We start from the raw sequence: 9,916 nt of genomic DNA, 5'->3' as shown, positions 1-9,916 counted from the left end.
TTAAAAAGTAATATTTTACTCTACTATGTGATCACAATATTTTATCTTGGGCAAGACTTTGCATAACATGGTTTATGTCGAGCAAAGACATTTCACTCAAAGTTTGTGCAACTGACGGGCATAATTTTTTACTTGAGAGTCATACATAGCAGAAACTGTGTCACATTGCGCAAGAACTCAGTACGTGTATAAATACGCTATACAATTTATTAGTAGAAGAACACACGGGAACTGTGGAAATTACCTTTCTCGTGTGTCGGAGGGATTGGTGTACGGATAAAGAATGACTCCTTAATCTCCGCGGGAACATCAGTATGCAAAGATCCACTAGAAAACTTGCAGCCCAATCCATCGAGCCAGAATGATGCATAAGCTGTACAAGAGCAGTTGCTTCGGCATTTCATTTCACAGTCGCTGAGACCAAGACTTTTGTTGACCGAACCTTCCCACCTATCCATCGCTCCAAGCACAAAAACGAACTTATCGCCTTTGCTACAATTAGACGGCTTCTTCTCTATGCACATTTCGTCCCTGAATTCCTCTTCGTCACAAGCCACTTTCGCTGAATTGAAAATCGTAAAGTTTCTGTCTCCACGTAAGATGTGTATTTTTCTGGTATAATCGACCGTGATCCACGAAACATTGTACTTGGTCACACTGTATGAAAAATAGCTCTCGCGTCCATCCGAAATGTACCTCATCTTGATGTTTTCGTCCCCAATAGGGAAGTACCCATCTTCCGTCTCGTCCCAATCCCCGTAGCGCCAGTAAGGAATCCCTCTCTTCCAAACTTCGAAATGCCTCATGTCGTTTTGGTCGACGCCTAGTGTGAAGGCTCCGGAAGATGGAGCTCCCGGGCCGAGCCACGACGTGAGGAATCGTTTTTGAGGTTGGCTCTGACTCTCCGAGTTAACCAAGCCGATCTTCATGCCTGGGAGAAGCGTGTCGGTCGGATGATCAAAGCTCTGCCACTTCACCCCAGAACCGGATTTTATGACAAGATTCCCCGAGTCGAGAAGAGTGACGCTAGCGGTGCCCGTCGCGGGGTTTCCCGAGTTTATGGTGAAAGAGGCTCCTCTTTCATCTCTTATCACCAAATACCCGTCCCGTGTGAAATTCAAATATCCTGAGGTGTCATTCAATGAATTTTCTCGGTTCGCTACCCAAACCATCTTGTTGTCATTACTGTCCATGCATTTGATTGCCAAATAGCGATTGCTCGAGTGGACGGGATTGAAAAATCCCAACTGGAAGAACTTGTTTGGAGACTCCAATAACTGCCAGTCTTTTAGGATTTCACCGGGAATCAGTGTGTCAGCTGCGTTTAAAAGTTGATGATGAACAAACAGCAAAAGGAAAGCCAGAGAGCTAGCAATTGCAGATTCAATCCTCATTCTGATATGTCACACAATGTTGTAAATCCTGCTTCTCTATTGGGTGTTACATGAAACAATTGATAGTGCATATATCTTCGGTTGTCAACTCCATTTTATTACACTCTAATGATTAAGTGTTTACATCATTCCTTATGGACTTGGTAAGAGCATGTTGCTTGTGCTAATGCTTTGTCGTCGTCATAGCTTATTTTACTTTTATTTTCTTTTATACTGTAATTCCTGATTTCCACCAGGAACAACACTTTGTTTATGTATTTATTTTGTTTTTGTTTTTGACATAGGTATACTACTGGAAAACCATTTTTTTATTGACATTAATTCTTTTTTTGTCATTATATATATTCAAATTTGATTTAGCTTATAAAACTAGACATCATGTTTGCAGATGTGTTGATTATGTCAAGGAGTAGAGGAAAAATGGAGTAGGAACGGTCTTAGAGCGACCAGTATTTGTATACGAGAAAAGAGCATTTCATGTTTTTGTTCTGTTTCTATGATAGGCATGATTCCTATTTAAATGTTAAAATAATTTGTTTGATAGAGAACGAACGCATGGTGAGACGGAGAATTAGAGACTAGTCAGCGTTTCTAAGTAGCGCTACAAGTTGCTATTATCCTATACAGAAAGTCAAACAATCTTAAATTAATTAATGCCTAAAAAATATGATAGCTTGTCATGAAAAATAAAAGAAACTCAGTTAAGAAGAATAAAAATATAACGCACATATGAAATTTTCTTTATCAAGAATAGTAGGAGTTAGTTAAAATAGCATCACATATGCATCATGGCATCAGCGATGTGATATTTATTTGCAAGTTGAAAAAATTGGTTGACTTCCAGTCTCATGATGAGAGGTTTATCAAATTTCATCTTCTTCAACAGCACAATGTATTTCTATGCCAAATTTTAAAGATCATTGCTTGTCTAAATGAATTAATTTCTCGTCGGAAAATAGCTGCCTCGCTGCCGTGAAGCATAGACGCCATATATTTGAGTTATTTGATTAGATGTATTAACAATGTGCTAACTGAGATGTCAATGTGCTATGGAAATGCAATAAAAGAGATCTTTAAGTGCTAACTTCTTAGCATGAAGGGCGTACGATAATAAACGACATTAGTAGGTTTATCACGCGTAAAACTCCTATTTCCCGAACAGAAAACCGACGAGTCCTCAAGTATTTTAATGGTTTTTAGTAGGTTTTTGAGTAATTTCAGGTTCAGAGGAGCATTAGAGCATCTACAATCAATATCGTGGAAAGATGATGAGATTCGGAGTAAAAATGGTCAAAATGGAGTCAAAATTGAGATGGGCCAGAAACTTGGCGAATACGCGCGCCCTCAACCGCGCGCCGCGGGAAGATAGGATCCGAGACCGCGCGCTGCGGGCCTCTAGTCGCGCGCCGCGCATACTGGGACTCAAACAACGAAATCGCACAGAGTCTTATGCGTGGAGCGCGCATAACCTGGAGCTGAGTCCGCGCGCCGCGCAGTGACTACCGCGCGCCGCGCGCCTTCGGATTACTGAAATAGGAAATTAGCGATTTTTGAGGATTTTTGACCCTTGGATCGAATTGGAAGGCTCAGATCACTCCGAAAAACACACACTCAGGGCTAAAAACGCCTCTTGTAACCTAATTAACTCATTCTAGTTTGGTTTTAGTTTTTTACTACTTTTGGCTGCACTTTTTCTTTGAGAGCTTTTGTTTGGGAGTGAAGTTGAGTCGATGATCCGACGAACGAGCAACCGTGAACTCCCGTTTTTAATAGTTTTTCTTTCTTACCCTTACTCTCAATTACTGTTATTTCTCAATTAATTGATAGTTTCATTCTTCCCGTCATGAATTGCATAATGTTTTTCTTACTTATGATTATGTTGATTATTGTTTTGATCATTATGTTGATGACTATGAATTCCGTTAGAGGCTAGAGTTTTAGCGGGGTTGCGATGTAGCCGGATTAAAATGGGTTAGGGGGTTTCGTGAGGGTGAAATTATGCTGTGATTTGCTCAATTATTCATGCTTGTGTGGATGTGTTCTTAATGCGTTCTTTAGATTGGCCATCTTTAGGATTGTTTTTAGGAGTTTTCTGTCACTCGAGAGAGGGCGAAAATTCATGCTCATAATCCATGCTTCGTTTTGTTCTTAGGTTGCTAGATGGCTTAAGCTTAATGTAATCGTTTGAATTCTCGTGTTTATTGCTCGTGTTTGTTTTAATAGGATTAGAGGCCGAGAGGTTATATAATCCGTCAATTGCGTAGGTTGCTAGATCACTCGAGAGAGGCTAGCAATATCTTAGGGAGAATGAGATTAGCGTGAGTAGAGTAGGTCTAGTTGTTGGAACCTGAAATCCCCGAGTCTTAGCTTTCCGGTGAAGTCGTGACTCCCATTTTCTCTTACTTGAAGTCTCGTGTTAAATTTCCGTTGTTTTTAGTTATTTTTATTATAGTTAATTCTTGCACCTCCCACCTTAATACAGTGAAATCAATTTGCTTTAGGTTGTTTAACGTCGCTAGAGTAACTAGTCTCTGTGGGATCGATATTCGTTACTTACGTAACACTATTACTTGTTCGATACGTCCACTTGCGTGCTAGTTATAAAAATATCGCAACAAGTTTTTGGCGCCGTTGCCGGGGACTTTTTACAATAGCGTCGAAAAATAATCTGCTTGCCATTTGGTTTCGTTACGCGTTTCCTAACTTGGCGTGTCATTTTCTCTGTTTTGAAGGTGCATGCGGAGTGAGGGAACATCAAACCTCATTCCACTAAATCTTGAGATCGAAAATTTTTGCAAGACAAATAGAAAGCAAGCAAGGGAACGAGCAATGGAAGATAGAGCGAACAACGCGGCGAATGAAGGGCCAAAGACCCTATTCCAATATGGGTTACCACCAGCCGACGCTGCGCAATCGGCAATCGCTCTCCCGGCTCTTGCGGGTAACCAGAATTTCGAGATCAAGACCGGCAAATTCACATGGTCCAAGCGAATCAATTTTCTGGATCACCTGCCGAAGACCTGCAAGACCATCTAACTAACTTCGTCGAGATTGCAAACACGTTCAAGCTCCACAACGTGTCCGACGAAGCCATCCGCCTCCGCCTCTTCCCGTTTTCACTACGGGACCGAGCCAGGACGTGGCTGAACTCCCTCCCGCCGGGTTCCATCACCTCGTGGGCCGACCTGCGCATCAAATTCATCTCAAATTTCTTCCCGTTCGAGAAGATGCACAAGAGACGCAACGAGATTCATTCGTTTGCCCAATACGACGGGGAGTCTTTGTTTGAAGCATGGGGGCGCTTCAAGGAGTTAGAGAGGAGGTGTCCCAATCATGGCATCCAAGGGTGGATGATGGTGCAGATTTTCTATGGCGGTCTCTCACCATCGTCTCGCACCCTAGTCAACACGGCCGCTGGAGGGTCGTTCTTTCAGAAGATAGAGGAGGAAGCTCACAGCATTCTCGAGGAGCTGGCCTACAACAACGATCAATGCCCGTCCGAGCGGCGCATCTTGAAGAATATGCCAATCACTCCCGAGATGGAGCTGATGAAGGCACTGGCAGCACATGTGGCGGATCTTACAAAGTCAGTCCAGGGACAGAAAGCCTCCGTTCAAGCCGTGCACACCCCTGAAGTCTGTTTCTGGTGCAACGGGCAGCATAATAGCGACGAGTGTGTGTATGGGGACAATGGCCAACATGCCAACTTCATCAACAACAGGCCGCCCCAGAGCAACTACAATCAAGGCCCAAGGAACAGCTACCAGAACGGGGGATGGAGAGGCCCCCAAAACAGCATGCCTATGCAACCCGCGCCTCAAGCTCAGCCTCGTCCACCACAGAATCAGCCTCGACCACGCCATACCAGCCTCCTCCATTTCGGGCATACAAGGGCGAGACCAACCTCGAGGAGCTCATCGCCAACTTGGCCACGTCAACAACCGCCTTCATCAACTCCACCACCGAGTTCATGCACGAAACGAAGACGTCTCTCTCGAACCAATCGGCGCAGATCCGAAATCTTGAGACGCAAATGGGGCAATTGTCGACCGCGGTTAACTCTCGACCTCAGGGAACGCTTCCGAGCAACACCGACATCAACCCCAGGTCACAAGTCAATGCCATTACCCTCAGAAGCGGACAAGTGATTGTCAACTCCGACAAGAAGAAAGAGAAGGTGGAGAAAGACGAGCCCCCCGTGTCGATGCCCCAAGCCACGCCACCTCCGGCGAGTGCCCCGGCTCCAACAAGCACGCCAAAGTTGCCGTTTCCTCAGAGGCAGAAAGAAGGGAAACTCGATCACCAATTCAGCAAGTTCCTCGAGGTATTCAAGGAGCTTCAGATAAAATATCCCGTTTGCTGACGCTCTTGAACAGATGCCGACGTATGCCAAGTTCCTGAAGGACATCCTCTCGAAAAAGAGGAAAATAGAGGACTGCAGCACGATCACCCTCACCGAAGAGTGCTCCGCCATCATTCAGAGGAAGTTGCCGGTGAAGATGAAGGATCCAGGGAGTTTCACCGTCCCGTGTGCTATCGGGAACACCTTCTTTGAGCGAGCACTATGCGACCTGGGAGCGAGCATCAACCTGATGCCGTACTCTATTTTCAAGAAGCTCGGCATCGGCGAAGTGAAGCCGACCCGAATCACGCTACAGATGGCGGACAGGTCCATCGTATACCCACGAGGAGTGATCGAGGATCTCTTGGTCAAGGTTGACAAGTTCATCTTCCCCGCCGACTTCGTGGTGCTCGACATGGAGGAAGACCGCGACGTCCCAATTATCCTAGGGCGGCCATTCCTTGCCACAGGAGGAGCTCTCATCGACGTCCAGAAAGGAGAGCTAAAATTGAGGGTGCAAAACGAAGAAGTGGTGTTCAACGTGTTTCACGCCATAAAATACCCAAGGGCGAGCGACGATGTCTTTCGGATCGACGTATGTAACTCCATCATCGCCGACTTCTCTCACCGATCCCAGGACCCTCTCGAGGTAAGTTTGCTGAACTCTATCGATTTCACTAACGAGTTTGATGAATGTGAAGCTTTAGAGCACGTAGAGTACATGAACGCAGCCATGCCATACCGACGTAACTCGATCAAGAGTTTGGGGGAGAGCCAAACTCGAGTGCCTCCGTCCATTCAACAGCCCCCGAAGCTCGAGTTAAAAAAATTGCCGGCACACCTCCGCTACGCATACTTAGGCGCAGACTCGACCCTCCCGGTGATCATCTCAAATCACCTCACCAAGGGAGAAGAAGAAAGGTTGCTCGTGGCGCTATGCAAGCACAAGGGGGCGATCGGGTGGACACTCTCGGACATCAAAGGGATCAGCCCTTCCTATTGCGTTCATCGCATACTCTTGGAGGACGGGCATCGCCCCTCGGTGGAGCACCAAAGACGCCTCAATCCGGCGATGAAAGGGGTCGTCAGGAAAGAGATCCTGAAATGGCTCGACGTCGGGGTCATTTACCCGATCTCCGACAGCGCATGGGTAAGTCCGGTGCAATGCGTTCCAAAGAAAGGTGGAATGACGGTGGTGAGAAACGACAACAACAAGCTCATTTCCACTCGGACGGTGACCGGGTACAGAATCTGCATGGACTACCGCAAGCTCAACAACGCCACGCGTAAAGACCACTTCCCACTCCCCTTCATCGATCAGATGCTCGACCGTCTCGCAGGGCACAGGTATTATTGTTTTCTTGATGGGTATTCAAGTTATAACCAGATCACGATCGCACCAGAGGATCAGGAAAAGACCACCTTTACATGCCCTTATGGCACTTTCGCCTTCAAGCGAATACCGTTTGCGCTATGTAACGCACCAGCCACGTTCCAAAGATGCATGATGGCCATCTTCTCCGACATGGTGGAGAAAACAATTGAGGTTTTTATGGACGATTTTTCTGTATTTGGCCCTACATTTGATCAATGTTTGGAGAATTTGTCTCAAGTGCTTAACAGGTGTGAAGAAACTAACCTCGTGCTTAACTGGGAGAAGTGCCATTTCATGGTACAAGAAGGCATCGTGCTGGGTCATAGAGTCTCGAAGGACGGGTTAGAGGTGGACCGGGCGAAAATTTCCACAATCGAGAAGCTACCACCGCCAACTTCGGTCAAGGGAGTGAGAAGTTTCCTGGGGCATGCCGGCTTCTATAGGCGCTTCATTAAGGACTTCTCCAAAATAACGAAGCCACTATGCGGACTACTCGAGAAGGACACCAAGTTCTCCTTCTCCACCGAGTGCTTAGAGGCCTTCAACGCCCTCAAGCAGAGACTCAGCACCGCCCCGATCATCACCGCCCCAGACTGGAGTCTCCCGTTCGAGATCATGAGCGACGCTAGCGACCATGCGGTGGGTGCAGTCCTTGGGCAGCGTAAAGACAAGGCTTTCCACGCGATTTACTATGCGAGCCGGACTCTTAACGAAGCCCAAGTGAACTACACGATGACAGAGAAGGAGCTTCTGGCAGTGGTGTTCGCATTCGACAAGTTCAGACCCTACATCATCGGCAACAAGGTGATTGTCTACACCGACCACGCGGCCATCAGATACCTCATGCAGAAGAAGGACGCCAAACCCCGCCTAATCTGTTGGGTCCTTCTCCTCCAAGAGTTCGACATCGAGGTCAAAGACAAGAAGGGCACAGAGAACCTCGTAGCTGATCACCTATCGAGACTGGAGACACTCGAGCATTTTCCAGACAAGACGACACTCATCAACGATGACTTCCCCGACGAAAAGCTTTTGGCCGTCCATCAAGCCATCCTCCCATGGTATGCCGACATCGTGAATTACCTTGTAGGCAAGGTGGTGCCTACCGACCTCAAGACGTACCAGAAGCGAAAATTCCTTTCGGAGGTCCGGAGATATTACTGGGAGGAGCCGATTCTCTATCGGCAGTGTGCAGACCTGATTGTGAGGAGGTGTGTTCCCGAGGATGAGATGGAGTCGATTCTGCGACATTGCCATGGCCTCGAATGCGGAGGTCACTTCGGTCCGAACCGCACGGCAGCGAAAGTCCTTCAAAGCGGCTTCTATTGGCCAACGCTCTTCAAAGACAGCCGAGACTTCATCATTGCTTGTGACCGGTGCCAATGAACGGGTAATATTTCTAACCGAAATGAGATGCCACTCACTAACATTTTGGAAATAGAACCGTTCGACGTATGGGGAATAGATTTCATGGGCCCATTTCCGTCTTCCTACGGAAACAAGTACATTCTCCTGGCGGTGGATTACGTATCCAAGTGGGTCGAGGCCAAGGCTACTCCGACGAGCGACGGGAAGGTGGTTTTGAGGTTCTTAAAGACCATCTTCACCCGATTCGGCACACCTAGAGCCATCATTAGCGACGGGGAAGCACATTTTTGTAACCGGCAGTTCGATGCACTCCTCGCCAAATACAGCGTCACACACCGGAAAACATTGACGTATCATCCCCAAGCCAACGGTCAAGCGGAGGTCTCTAATCGAGAAATCAAGCAAATCTTGGAGAAGACGGTGGGAGCCTCGCTCAAGGACTGGTCGGCCAAGCTCGAAGACGCTCTCTGGGCCTATCGCACAGCTTTCAAGACACCCATTGGTATGTCTCCGTATCACCTCATCTATGGGAAAGCGTGCCATTTGCCGGTCGAACTCGAGCACAAGGCATTATGGGCAATGAAGAAGCTTAATTTCGACTACAAGGCCTCGGGACAGCAAAGATTGCTCCAACTGAACGCACTCGACGAGCTCCGCCGTGAAGCATACGAAAACGCCAAGATCTACAAGGAGAAGACTAAGGCGTGGCACGACAAGCACATCGTCCGTAAAGAGCTAAGTCCAGGTCAACAAGTCCTCCTTTACAACTCGAGACTGAAGCTCTTTCCGGGGAAACTGAAGTCGAGGTGGTCAGGACCGTTCGAGATCTTCAGCGTATACCCACACGGGTGGGTGGAGTTAAAGAATCAGAAAGGCGAACAATTCAAAGTCACCGGTCACAGGGTGAAACCATACTTTGGAGGTGTGTTCGAAAGCGAGAAGGCAGTCACCTTCATCACAACCATTCCATGACCATACGATATCCCGTCAAGCTATTGACGTAAACTAAAGCGCTTCTCGGGAGACAACCCGTGTTTTTTTTCTTTCGTTGCATTTTATTTTGATTGATTTTTTTTGTAGCTAATTTTGTTTAGGTTGTTTTCACGTGTTTTATGATTTGGATTTCTCAGACTTTGAAAAGAAAAGAAAAAAAAAACAAAAAAAGGGCACAGCGCGCGCCGCGGGGTACACACTGCGCGGCGCGCAGACGGAACTTTCGGCTTTTCCACATCACAGAGTCTTATGCGCGCTCCGCGCGTAAGCCGAAATGTCATCCGCGCGCCGCGGGGAATCATATGCGCGGCACGACAAACCATGCAAGCGCGCGCCGCGGGCTCCAGTACGCGCGGCGCACGAAAAGGAATTTTTTTGGCCCGAAGTCACAGAGTCATATGCGCTCCGCGCGTATGTCAAAACCCAGGTCTGCGCGGCGCGCGG

The 9,916-nt window shown here is 47.3% G+C and overlaps 2 protein-coding genes, 1 non-coding gene and 1 pseudogene across 3 annotated transcripts; 2 read left to right on the top strand and 2 right to left on the bottom strand.

The window, feature by feature from the left end:
* Positions 1-209: 209 nt before the first annotated feature.
* On the bottom strand, positions 210-1,394 carry LOC149398119 (G-type lectin S-receptor-like serine/threonine-protein kinase CES101). Its single transcript, XM_089614455.1, has one exon. It carries the CDS (start codon positions 1,392-1,394, stop codon positions 210-212), a length of 1,185 nt encoding a protein of 394 aa, XP_089470581.1.
* Positions 1,395-4,130: 2,736 nt separating this feature from the next.
* Positions 4,131-5,757, top strand: LOC149398117 (uncharacterized; annotated as a pseudogene).
* LOC149398118 (small nucleolar RNA R71) lies at positions 4,631-4,734 on the bottom strand. Its single transcript, XR_016299306.1, has one exon. It is a non-coding gene; the product is annotated as a small nucleolar RNA R71 (small nucleolar RNA).
* A 787-nt stretch (positions 5,758-6,544) lies between the features above and the next one.
* Positions 6,545-9,451, top strand: LOC149398116 (uncharacterized). Its single transcript, XM_089614453.1, has 3 exons — positions 6,545-7,348; positions 7,448-8,343; positions 8,479-9,451. The coding sequence occupies exon 3, from the start codon at positions 8,525-8,527 to the stop codon at positions 9,449-9,451; it is 927 nt and encodes a 308-aa protein (XP_089470579.1). The 5' UTR covers positions 6,545-7,348; positions 7,448-8,343; positions 8,479-8,524.
* Positions 9,452-9,916: the final 465 nt, after the last annotated feature.

The sequence above is a fragment of the Urtica dioica genome, chromosome 5 (assembly GCF_054948205.1).
Source record: "Urtica dioica subsp. dioica isolate 48M chromosome 5, U.dioica_male_clone48M_v1_H2, whole genome shotgun sequence".
In the NCBI taxonomy this organism is placed as follows: Eukaryota; Viridiplantae; Streptophyta; class Magnoliopsida; order Rosales; family Urticaceae; genus Urtica; species Urtica dioica.
This window is presented reverse-complemented; position numbering and strand designations above follow the sequence as displayed.